Raw genomic sequence first — 12,566 nt, forward strand, 5'->3', positions numbered from 1 at the left:
CATCAGGAGGGTGAACATCCCACAAACAGTGGTCATTTCATCCCATGCCATCCTGAGGAACCATTACACAAAGAAAACAAGGTCAAGAATGGAGTAACCAAATGACCAAGGGACCAGTCGTTCAGAGGCACACAGAACCCGTGGGGCCACCTGGGCTGTGATCACGACCCAAGCCTGACCACAGGCTCCGAGGAGGGAGGGCACCCATAGGAAACCCTACTGGCTCCACAGGCCCCTGCAGAGAGGGCTCTACACAGGCCCAGGCAAACAAGTCCCAACCCACAGAAGCCCCTCCCCACAGATCTACATACCTCCACAGGTTAAAAAAGGAGTGGCTTTTCCAGACCTACAGGGAGGACAGAGTACCTCCTGGCGGTTCCTGTTTACTCAAGGACACGCAAGGCTACCCATGGCCATTTAGCCCAGGAGGTCAAAGGTAGCTGTTCTCTGAAAAGGGACAGGCCAGGGGTTTCCAGGCAGTCTATCCCTGGGTTCCCCCAGGGCACCTCCCACCTCTAGGAGGCCCCTCCCATCACCGCCAAGGAGTTCACACTGCTGGTGGGCTGAGCTCTGCTCCCGCTGGTACAGGCCGTCCCTAGGCTATGTATGGGAGGACACTCAGCTCTAGGGGCACACCAGGACTGCCCAAGGCTCTCTGCACAGGGACCCAGACTGACTACCAATCTCTGTAATTATGTCCCCAGCAATAATTATCAACCTTTCCCCTGATCCCTCTTCCCTGCTCTCTTCCGATCATCCCTCCAGTGTTAGAACCAGGTTCTCTCCACCCTGGCAGAGAAAGTAATCCAGAAACAGGGCAGTAACCATGGTCAGCAGTGGGTGCACAGGCTAGATTCCACTCACTGGAACCCCCAGGATATCCGACACAGGAGGGTCAGCCAACCAGAGGCCAGGCAAGGCAATCTAAAACAAAAACCCAGGCCTCAAAGGTAAGTACATCCAACACGGTCCTGAACTGAGGACGAGACCTAGAGGAGGTGAGACAGAAACTTAAAGGGGCTGATGATTACCATCATTCCAGGCCCAACCCTCGAATCCCAAATCTCAGTCTTCAACAAGAAAAACTCCAACTGATGTAAATTACTTTAAGTAACACAAACCCAAAGACATTTTAATTGGACATTAGCGCAGGGCTTTGATAATTAATATAAGTGAGCACTTTCTAAAAAGCAAAGTATGCCTGCTGGTGAGCCACGCACACCAGACGGTGCTCAGCCTCAGCTTGAGGTTGCGTGCACCCCTAAGGCTCACTTCATTGTTGGGCTTCTCTAACTAAATCCATAGCCACGCCTATCCCCTCAGGGCCTCTGGACGAGGGTCCAAGGGCTAGCTGGCCCTGAACAGCATGTAGAGTACAGGCAGCGCGGCCATGAATGTCACAGAGGTGACCAGCGTGCTGTAGATGGTGTTCCTGTTGACCTGGGTTTCCAGCCTCTGCTCCATGTCCGACAGTGCCACGACCATGCTCCCCTGCTCCAGCAAGGAGCCACGCAGAGCCCCATCTGCTGGCTCCACCAGGCCCGGATGCACGGCAGCCTTTGCAAGCTCAAGCACCTCCGCCGCTTGGCTGAAAGTCTTTTCCAAGCCATCAAGCCGCTCTCGTAAACCCTCTAGACAGGAATGGACCTGCCTGGAATGGCGGAGCTGCTCTTTCAAGGCAGCTGAAAGGACATCTGTGTCTCTGTTTCGGGTGGGGAAAGTACCTGCCTGGGCCCCAGAGCTCTGCCCAGGCCCAGCTTGTACCAGGCCCCTTAGGTCCGCCATGAGGTCATGGAGGTCCTTTTGCTGGAGGGAGTAGCTGGATGCCTGTTCTCGGATGGCCTCCTGGAGGCTCACGGGCCCCTTCTGTGCCTCTAAGAGCAAAGCCTTCAGCTCCTGTAGCCGCACACGGTTCACATAGGTGGAGCCAGCCACGCCAATCAGGGCCCCCAGGACTGACCCAATGAGCGACCAGTTCTTGGTCCTCTCAGCTCGAGTGCGCTCCTTCTCGTGACTTTCCCGCACAGCCGCAGAGAAGAGGGAGAACTTCTCTCGCTCGGAGTCTTCAGCATGCAGATAGGTTGCACGAAGCCTCTTCTCCTCCTGCAAAAGCAGAACTGTGTTACACAGCAGCCACATGGCCCTGCCGCTGGAGCCACGAGCAGCCGCTCCTGGCGCTCAGCCTCAGCCTGGCTCAGACTACATGCTCCGTAAACCCGCCGAGGGAATGAAGGCAGAGTAAGCCCGGTCGGGTCGGGGAGCAAAGGGATCGGGGGTGGTTAGGATGAGCCGGACTACCTTCCACCCAAGCAGGGCTGGGTCTGATCAGACTACAGAACGTGTCCTCTCTGGGCCAGTCCCTCCTCCATGGTGCTCACTCCTCAGCAATCTGTGACCCAGATTACACTGCCCTGGACTGCTAACTCTAGGAGGAAGTGCGTGGAGAGGCTCTGGAAGCCCCTTCTGGTTTACCTCCTCACCAGACCTCTGACCACTGGCCCGTGAGGCCACCTTGCTCCTCCCTGACCTGCCAGGCTAGGGGCCCTGGCCAGCGGGGTAGGGCTGCCCCCCGCCGTGCCCACCTGCAGCAGCCGGTGCTCCAGCGTGGCCAGTTCCAGGTACTGGTTATCCTCTCTGGAGACGCGGTCCAAGCGGTCCCTCACCTCCTTCAGCTTGGCCTGGTGACCTTCCAAGCCCTCCCGGGCCTCTCGGACAAGCCCTCGGGCCACCATGAACACTTTCTCTGCCTGCAGAGAGAACGACGGAGGCCGTCTGCCCTTCCCTCCACACCCACGCAGGCTCAGCTCCATTCCCAACAAGGCTGTGGCTGAGGGGAGTGGGGTGTCGATGCAAAAGGTGTCCCTCAGACACAAAATCCTGGCTCACCCAGCAGTCCTCAAAGTGCAGCCCCGGGCCACACCCGTCAGAATCCCCGGATTTATCCATTCAAGTAGAAATAATGTGCCCCTGAGAAACTGGAAAGTAGCTAGCACTGCACACAAAACCCAGCCAATTCCATTCTGATACAAACCACAATGAGGAACCAGGCTCCTAAGCCATTTCATGTACGTAACCTTACCTACACCTCACAACAATGCCACCAGAGGCATTGCTGTGGCTTCCACGTTACAGACCAGAAACGCCAGCTCAGCCGAGGTCACGACCTCCAAGGGGAGAGACAGCACGCTGCCTCAAAACCTCCCGCCGAACCCCAGGTTCTTGCCACCTCACTAGCCGGGTCTGCACTAGGCAGGAGCGGGAACAGAGATGACAGGATGCGTTTCCGTTGCCACCAAGGGCTTCGCAGCCACACGCAGCTCTTTCCAGCTCACCGTATGCTGCTGCCCCGGCCCTGTGCCTCCACCCGCACCAAGGCTGTTTTAATTCCACACAGAGCTTTGAGGACACTGTAACGCTCTCACCGACCCCAAAGAGTCCATTGCAGGGAGTGTCCGCTGGCCTAACACAATGGATGTCAATGGCCGGGAATGACAGGTACACAGAAACCTGTTTTTAGGGTAGGTGAGCACGGTTCCACAGAGATCTTCACCCCAGGACTATCAAATCCAGGTTGTCATGTGAGAAATAAGTCAGATCCCTCTACGAATAGTATTTGTTCAGGAAAAGGAAAATCTGGGCATGGCTTCCCAGCACCATGTCGCTGGTGAATATCTGGCAGGGGCCTCCAGGCCACAGTTCCCGAGCCAGAAGGCAGGGCCAACCACCCCGACTTCCCTCCTCACCTCAGTCACGTTTCCCTGCGCCTCTCGAACCTCATTGAGTCCGACAAACTCTTCATATCTGTCCCACCAGGTCGTGGCCGTGGAGGAGGCTCGCTGCCGAATGTCGTGCCCCAGGGCTCTTCCCAGAGCTGTGAGGCGGTGGAACAGCCCCGGGGCCACCTCCTCAGGTCTTTTCTCTCTGGGCTGGCTAGGGCCTGGGCTGCAGAGAGTCCTGGTCATAAAGAGGTCCCTTCCCAGGAGGCCTCTTCGCACCAACGCTCGGGGCACACCCATGACGTGCTGCATGGTAAACGCGGTGCCACACCGTCATCAGGAGATCTGTGGGGGGGACGCCAGACAGATCAGCTCACAGCTGAGAAAGGCTGGGCACGAGTCGGGGTTTAGGGCCTAGGCACAGTTCTGAACAAATGCCCATGAAAAAGTCCACACGGAGCGCTACTCTGTTGTGCCTGGAGACTGTAGCCACTGTGGTCAGGCTTCCACGGGTGCTCCCAGACAGCCCGGGGAAGAACATAGCAGGAGGAAGAACATATTTAGGAAATCATGCCTTCCGCCTCCCTCCGCGAAGCCACCAGACTTCATTCCACCCACCTTCCCCACATCCCCCAGGTCTCTGCTGTGACTCGCATGAGAATCCTGGTGCCTGGTTTTCTGATAATGTCAAAGAAAATTCTCAAACCTGAGTTGTGCCCATGCTGACAAAGCCCCACAAAGGTTTCATAAAGACTCCCGGGGAAACTGTGAAACTAAGGCGGTTTCAGGGAACGATTTCTGTAAAAGGCCATCAAAACCAACTGCCCAGACCCTGAGGGCTGCCGCAGCACTGGGGAAACAGAGTTTTGCTTATGTTTGAGGACATAGGTCGTTTATGTCCCAAGGCAGAAAACTCCCTCCTTGGCTGTCCTCTGAGAAGACAATTCCAAGAGAAAAAGGAAACAAAACAAAAAGCCCAGATCTCTTTACAGAGGACAGTTTTTCTTAGGTTCACAACCAGCCATTCTCCTGTGTGCTCCGAGCCCAGACTGCCCAGGCTCCCAGTCCCATGTCACAGTCCTCACCTTCTGTAAGCTTTCTCCAGCCTCTCCAACCTCAGTCGCGCTCTACAGGTTAGATTTCTTTAATCTTTCCCTTTTCAGCCTTGCTTTGATGCTTGGGCCACAACGACAACCACTTCTCGTTACCTAAACAGCACAGGGAGGCTCCCATTACCCATCAAGCCTTGCCTGAGCCCAAGAGCAGCGAGGACGCTGAGGACCCCAAGAGAGGGCCAGGTGACCCATGCTCCCTGCACACCTGGGCCAGCACTCCCTCCCCTGGCCACCTCCCCCTGCCCCCACAACAAGCCCTCAAGTACTAACTCTGGCTGTCAGAGTGACACCTGGTGGCCAGAGAAAAACAGTGAGAGCTGGGGACAGGAAGACAGATTGGGCCCTCTAGAAAACAAAGTTGCTTGGGTAGGGACATGCCTCCTGCCTAAAGCGGGTCCAAGCTGAGAGCCACAGAAGGGGACATTCCTGTGACACTGATTCCAAGCTGGTGCCGCACCCGAACTCCTGGGCCCCATCCCTAAGGCCCAAGAAAGCACACAACATCCAGGACCCAGGGGTCGAGCTAGCCTCCAAGGCCTCAACACCAGCACCCACTGCACTGAGCTGTGACCCCACAAGAATCCTGTGGTGGGCCCTGCATCAGAGTAAAGCATACAGGCTTGCAGCCCCGCCAACCACAGCCCTCTCCTCTTCAGCAACACTCACCAGAAAGGTGTCCGCCTTGGCTGTCATGACCTCCTCAGCCCCCATTCTATCCTGATCCCACTCCACCACGAGGCTGCTCCCCTGGGGGCCCCGCAAAACTTCCACCTTGCCAGATTCAGCAGGCACTTCTCACGTTTCTTCTCCAAATCTCTGCAGCTTTCAACACCCCGTCTTTTTGAAGCCACTACCCCCTCTGGGCTTCCTCCAACCTTCTCAGCCTCCTTTCCCAGCTCCTCCTCTACCAGCCAACCACTCCTGGAAGCCAGGAGGGTCACCCATCCCTGGCAGCGACGACAGCCACATCCTCCTGTGCCATCCTGCCTTCCCCCCTGCCGCTCAGAGCTGTTCTTCACAACCTGAAGCTCTATTTACTCATCATTTCACATCCCTTGGTTCAACACTCCCCGGCTCCCTGACAGCTCGTATCTCACTTGCCATGAACACACCAGTCCTGCCAGTGGCCAACGAGCCCCGGTCCTCTCGACTGTCATCCCCTTCCTCCTCTCTGCCCCTGTCCTCCGCTACAGGCACCCAAACATGCGAAGCCCAACCCTGCTGCTTCCTGAGCAGCTCCAAGCGGCTCACCCTGACTTCTAGCTCTTGGCACATATATCACCTCCTGGCAAGGCCTTCCCTGACCATTCCCTCCTGGGCCACCTGCTTTATTTGTCTCCATCAGACACATATTTGCCTTCTTTACATGTTGCCAGGCCCCTCGCTAGAACATAAGTTTGGTGACAGCAGAGACTTTGCTGTGCGAGGAAATGACTCAAGTTGTTCCTCTATTCCAGTCCCTCCTCTCGCCCACCCAGCCCCCACTCCAGCCTGACTCGAAGGCCCTCCCCACTCAAACATCTCACAGGCCCTCACTCAGCACAGGGAATGTGTTCCTGGCAGAGGGGGCAAAGTGGAGATGCACGTGGGGTCATCTAAAACCTGAAAGGCAGCCAGTGCAGCTGAAAGACAGCAGAGCAAAGGAGAGTGGGCAGAGGAAAGGCTGAAGAGGTAGACAGAGGCCACGTTAAGGAGGTCCTTGAGGGCCACATTCAGAACTTTGCCCCTCCAAATCCATTCTCCCATTCATTCTATCCAGATGACCGTCTCCTACCAAATGCCCATCCCACGAACTTCCATCACCTGTACCTCTTCCTCACTCGCAGCTGATGGCTTGTTTCATTTTTCACCAAGAAAATATTTAAAACTTGGAGGACAACTTCTCTAAACCCCTACCATACCTTTCTACCTGCCAGTGCATGTCCAGTTTCCACCTTCTCTCTTGCTCTTCAGGATGAAGAATTCATGCTCTAGGAAGACCAAGCTGTGCCCCGGGTCCCATGTGCTCTCCCCACCTGACACTGCTCACTAATTGAGCAGACATCCCTCCAGCCCCACTTCTCAGCCAAACTCTTTGACGGACTGTCAGCACCTGCTGCCTCCAGTTACTCTTCTCCCATTCTCTCTTAAACCCTCTCTGATCTGGCCTTCGCAACCACCATGCCACCGGAAATGCTCCTGTCCACGTCACTTCCATGTTGCTAAATCCAGTGATCAGATCTCAGTCCTCCTCTTACTCGGCCTATCAGAGCCTGGGGCTCGTGCTGCCTTCCTCCTCCTTGAAACGCCTTCTACACTTGGCCCCACTCATCTCCGGAACCTCTGCACAGAGAGTGCTTCAGGGCAAGGTCCTCAGACTCCTCTCTTATCCAGCCCCATGGCTTTAAAAGCCATCTATGGAAAAAAATTTTTTTGAAGATTTTATTTATTTATTTGACAGAGAGAGAGCGCATGCACGTGTGCACAAGCAGGGGGAGGGGCAAAGGGAGAAGGAGAAGCAGGCTCCCCGCTAAGCAGGGAGCCCCATGTGGGGCTCGATCATGACCTGAGCTGAAGGCAGAAGCTTAACCAAATGAGCCACCCAGGCACCCCATCTATGGAAATGTTATAAAATTATACCGATGGCTGAACAACACCGCGAATATACTAAAACCACTGAATTGTACACATTAAATAAGCGAATTGTATGGTATATAAATAGTATTTCAATAAAACTATCACTTTTTTTCCCCCAAGTAATCTCTACAACATGGGGCTCAAACTCACAACCCCGAGATCAAGAGTCACACACTCCACTGACTGAGCCAGCCAAGTGCCCCCCCAAAAACAATTACTTGAAAAAACTATCAACTATACTCTCATTTTTCCAGCCCAGACCTCTCCTGTAGATTCCAGGCTCATTTACCCAACTGCTCGATCCACATCTCTGCTTAGAAGATTAATGGGGATCTTAACTTCCCTTCCCAACTTGCCTTTTCCACAGCCTTCTCCATCTTGGTTGATGTAAACTTCAAGTCCAAATCAGACCAAAAACCTCAAATCATCCAACATCCTTCTCTCCCATCTCATATCCAATCCATTAGTAAATGCTACTTCCTTTCTAAAACCAAAATCCCTTCTCTTCTTACCCCTGCCACTGCTATCACCTTGTCCCAATGACTACAATGTCTCCCTACTGCTACTCCAGCCCCTACAGTCTATGGTCAACAGAGCAGCCAGTGGTCCTTTCAAAACACAGACCAAATCATGTCTCTTGACCTGCTCAAACTCTCCAATCGTTTCTCATTTCTCTCAATGTAAAAGCCAAAAATTTTTTCATGGTCTACAGGGCATCCACCTCCTGGCTCTCATTCTTCTCTCTGACCTCATCTCCCACTAGTATATACTTCTCACTCTGTTCCAATCACAGGGACCTTATTCCCCCCAGCTTTATTGACACATAAATGATACATATCACTGTGTAAGTTTAAGATACACACGTGATGACTTGATACACTTGATAGATGTGTACTCGATACACTTGATAGATGAGTACTTGTACGACAATAAGGTTAGCTAACACATTGTTCAGGTAATTACCATGCATGGACTTTCTTGATGTTGCTGGAACACACCAGGCTATCCCCACAGCAGGACTTTCACACAACAGACTTGGTATCTGCACTGCTTGCTTCCTTCTCTTTTCCAAGTCCTGCTCAAATGTCATTGCCATGCATTCCCATCCCAGTACTCTACCCACTTTGCTTTACTTTTCTCCATGCATGTATCACATGACCTGCAATATGTATTTCACTTACTTTGCTTATGGGCTGTCTCACCCACTAGAATGTCAGCTCTGCCAGGGTAGGCATTGTTTTGTTCAGTACTGCATCCTCAGTGCCTATAATACTATCTGCATATAGTACATACTCAACAAAAATGTATTAAATGAATAAGCAGAATTTGCAAAAGATCACAACCCGGCTCAATTATAAAATCCAAACTCCTGCCGGTAGCCTCCAAAACTTCAGGACGGGGTGATCTAGCCCCCGTCCACATTTCTGTCACCTCCCTCATATCTCCGTCCACCCATGCGTGCTTTGCTCGGTTCCAGGAACGCACTTTACTTCAAGGCCTCAGCAAGCGCCCTTCGTTCTACCCTCAGCGCTTTCCCCATGCACTGTCCCAGACCTAGCGCCTTCCGGTTAAGCACCCCTCTTGGCTTCCGGACCCTCCCCCGGCAAGCCAACCCCCACCTCGTACCTGGCGCCCCAACGAGGTAATTGCAACTCAAACAGAGAGCCCGCCACTCAGTGGATCTCTGACCCTTTAACGCCCACCCCCAGAGTTGCTTCCGGCAGCGGGAGCGCAACTTCCTGACTAGGAGCCAATCAGAGGGCCCGCGTGGAAGTATAGGAGCAGGGGGTGGGAAGGGGAGCTCCGCTTCCGGTGGCAGGGTCTGGGGAAGGGGCGGCAGGCGCCATGTCCGGCCGCGAAGGTGAGTGTGCGGGGGTGGCGCGGCGGAGAGGGACAGGACCCCGCAGGGACTGAACTGAGCACGTTTGTGTCGCCCACAGGTGGCAAGAAGAAGCCCCTGAAGCAGCCCAAGAAGCAGGCCAAGGAGATGGACGAGGTGAGGGCGAACGCGGAGGCGTGGGCGGGTGCGGAGGGACTGGGAAATTTACCTGGGGTGAACCCCGTCTGCCTCTCTTTAGGAAGATAAGGCATTCAAGCAGAAACAGAAAGAGGAGCAGAAGAAACTCGAGGAGCTAAAAGCGAAGGCCGCGGGGAAGGGCCCCCTGGGTAAGTGAGGGCCGAGTAGAGAGAGCGCAAGCCGGGCAAACGTTCTGAGAACATCAGTCTGGTCCATATCCTGTCCTATTGGTGAGGGCTCGGTTCCTCGCGTCCGCTCCGGCGGACGGCGCCCGCCAGGCTTGGAGTCGCAGCAGCGGTAAGGGGCGGGAGTCAGACCCGCTCTGGAAATGAAGTCTCTTTTCTCCCAGGCAGTCTGATGTTGCCTTCTTTAGGGAAGCGGCAGAAATGGAAACACCGAAATTCATATATCTTAGGCACAAATTCGTAGAGTTGAGTTTCCGAATATTGTGCGCTATTTCTTGCCCCAAATTTGTATTTCACTGCTTCTTTTTTACTTACAACATTTCTTGACTTCACCGCTCATATTGTTAATTCTAGTAAATTCTTTTGCATCCTGAGTCTTCACTCCTGGGTTCACCTAAAAGATAAAGTCCAGGCTCCTTAATGTGTTATTGCGCTATATGCTCTTTTAACCTAATCCCCACCATTCTGCCTCTTTTCTTTATGTAGGAAGAATTGCTTACATATCGAAAGATTTTTCAGACCCAACAGCCCGAATACTTTTCTGTGCTTCTTAAATGCTGTTTACGTTCATCAAACTAGTGAACAATTTCTTCTGTAGTTATTTGTGCCCTATGGGATCTCTGTGAGCCGCAGTGGGGCTGGTGGAGGCTAGGATGGTGGGAGTGTCATGCATGGCTTCCTAAAACTTCTATCCCAGTGAGTTTGATTTGATTCACAGTGCTGAGGTTCTAGTTATTGAGATTCTCTTTTGGATCGTGAGGTATTTTATGCCTTCCTTTAATCTGTGGCTGTGTATAGGGACAAGGTCCATCTTTAGTGAAATCCTATACTACTTCTTTTTCATTGATGGTCTCCGTTTTTAAAGGTTTATTTTGTCAGACATTTAGGATCTTCGATAATGTGTTAGGTATATTTAATTTTGTAACTATTTCTTAAGTTATCTACTGTGTGCCAAATATACAGTCAAAGGTAAATTGAATAAAGATATTGAGTAAACCACATTCCAGGATCATAACGTAGTAGCAATGTGTGATGTGACAGTAGAGAACGTAGACTTGGATGTCGGACTACCCAGGGTGGAATCCTGGCTTTGTGGCAGACCAGCTTGTGTCTTTTTTGTTGTTGTTGTTTAAGGATTTTATTTATTTATTTGACAGAGAGACAGCCAGCGAGAGAGGGAACACAAGCGGGGGGAGTGGGAGAGGAAGAAGCAGGCTCCCAGCGGAGGAGCCTGATGTGGGGCTCGATCCCAGAACACCGGGATCACGCCCTGAGCCAAAGGCAGATGCTTAACGACTGCGCTACCCAGGCGCCCCCACCTTGTGTCTTTGAACAACACCTCACTAAGATTTCATTTTCTGGAAAATGGGTTGATGGGGGATGAGGATTAAATGAGCCAGTGTGTGAAATACTTAACAGTGTAGATCTGGGCTAGTGCCCAGCCATTATTTGTCCCACTGCCTCATCCTCATTCAGATATTACCCAGAATAGGCTGTTGGTAAAGCCTTGTGCACGCTTGTATCAAAAAGAATGCCCGGCGCAAGAGCTGAGCCTTTCTAGGACCCATATCAGGTCCCTGGCACTTCTGTGGTAAGGAGTATATTTTTCCTTAGCTGAGACATTTTTTTTTCTTTTTGCAGCCACAGGTGGAATTAAGAAATCTGGCAAAAAGTAAGCTGTCCCTTGTGCCCGAGGCAATGATGATCCTTAATTCCATTCCTGTTTAAACATCTGGATTCCCTGTCATAGCATCCGTTGCTACCTATAGCTGGAATGAAGTATTGTCTTAGATCCTGTTGTACATTTAAGAATAAACTTTTGTAAAAAAAATAAAATAAAATAATCAATCATACAGTGGCTCATATTCTCTTTATTTCTTGCCACTCAGTCACCTCTACCTTAGTTGTGAGGTCAGAGTGAACCTAGCTCAGAATCCTGCCAGTGTGTGCTCTTTGGTCTTTGTTCTCTCCTGAACTCTGTCACCTGGAATTAAACTAATTCATTTGAAATGGCTATAGTTTTTGTATCATCGTATACCCAATGGAATACATTAAATGAGGTTAATGGAAGAATTTGTATTTTGGGGGAGGAAAAAAGGTCTCTCTCTCTTAGGACATCCACATTACCATTTGTTGCAGTGGAACTGTTCGTCTTTCTTGTCAGGAGTCCACTAAGTGCATGCTGCACATGTACCAAAAAGGAATTCCTGTTGTCAAGGAACTTCTCTGTTATGAGAGAGGAGCAACATTAATACATACAAGATGCACTATAAAGGGAATAAAACTGGGGAAAGGAAAAAGATTCCTGAAAGTTTCTAAGAACCAAGCTTACTCTGAAACACCAGGTCTGCATTTACACAAGAGCTTCAGAAAGGTCCTTGCTAGGTTCCTGTGTCTTACATCCCACGTTCGACCCATCAGCAAAATTAAATCTGGCCTCTACATACTTCCTCCAGTATCACCCCCACACCCCGCCATTCTGACCTGAAATCCACCTGGATTATTGCAATCTACATTTGTCTTCCTGCCCCCTACCCTTGCTCCCCTACTGTCTAACCTTCACTCAGGATGCAGTGTCCTTGCTAAACCACAAAGTTATACTTTGTCTCTTCTTGGCTCAGAATTCAGTGGCTTTATAGGGCAAAAGCGAGAGTCCCCATAATGACCAGTGAGGCCCTAAGGGATCTGGATGCCACTCCCTACCTTCTGATACCATTCATCCCCTTCATCTTGAGCCACAATGATCTATTACAAGCAAGCTGACTCACTGTTTTTATCAACTCTTCCTTCTGCCTGTTACTTCTGTATACTGGAGACTACCTCCCTTCCTTTAGAAAGAATTCAAGCATCACAGTAGTGAGCTCTTCCCTTACCACTGTATATAAAGTGGTAGTCCCAGTTGTCTGTTACCCTTTTT

The 12,566-nt window shown here is 51.7% G+C and overlaps 1 protein-coding gene across 3 annotated transcripts; it reads right to left on the reverse strand.

The window, feature by feature from the left end:
- Nucleotides 1-1,105: 1,105 nt before the first annotated feature.
- Nucleotides 1,106-11,883, reverse strand: CCDC51 (coiled-coil domain containing 51). 3 transcript variants are annotated; one of them, XM_026500756.4, is made up of 6 exons: nucleotides 11,777-11,883; nucleotides 9,074-10,043; nucleotides 4,802-4,924; nucleotides 3,744-4,061; nucleotides 2,583-2,747; nucleotides 1,106-2,103 (listed from the first exon to the last, which is right to left on the reverse strand). In XM_026500756.4, exons 4-6 carry the CDS (start codon nucleotides 4,026-4,028, stop codon nucleotides 1,348-1,350), a joined length of 1,206 nt encoding a protein of 401 aa, XP_026356541.1. In that variant the 5' UTR covers nucleotides 4,029-4,061; nucleotides 4,802-4,924; nucleotides 9,074-10,043; nucleotides 11,777-11,883; the 3' UTR covers nucleotides 1,106-1,347. The 3 variants fall into 3 exon arrangements, with proteins under 3 accessions (XP_026356541.1, XP_057168044.1, XP_026356544.1); XM_057312061.1 differs by having other exon boundaries at nucleotides 8,411-10,043; XM_026500759.4 differs by lacking the exon at nucleotides 4,802-4,924.
- Nucleotides 11,884-12,566: the final 683 nt, after the last annotated feature.

This window comes from Ursus arctos, unplaced genomic scaffold (genome assembly GCF_023065955.2).
Source record: "Ursus arctos isolate Adak ecotype North America unplaced genomic scaffold, UrsArc2.0 scaffold_14, whole genome shotgun sequence".
In the NCBI taxonomy this organism is placed as follows: domain Eukaryota; kingdom Metazoa; phylum Chordata; class Mammalia; order Carnivora; family Ursidae; genus Ursus; species Ursus arctos.

Excerpts from the sequence above, each read along its gene's own strand:
- CCDC51 (XM_026500759.4), bottom strand. The coding sequence starts at position 4,028 with ATGCAGCACGTCATGGGTGTGCCCCGAGCGTTGGTGCGAAGAGGCCTC. Across the intron at positions 2,748-3,743 it reads CGCAGGGAAACGTGACTGAG|GCAGAGAAAGTGTTCATGGT; the intron begins GTGAGGAGGGAA and ends TTCTCTCTGCAG. Across the intron at positions 2,104-2,582 it reads TGGAGCACCGGCTGCTGCAG|GAGGAGAAGAGGCTTCGTGC; the intron begins GTGGGCACGGCG and ends CTGCTTTTGCAG.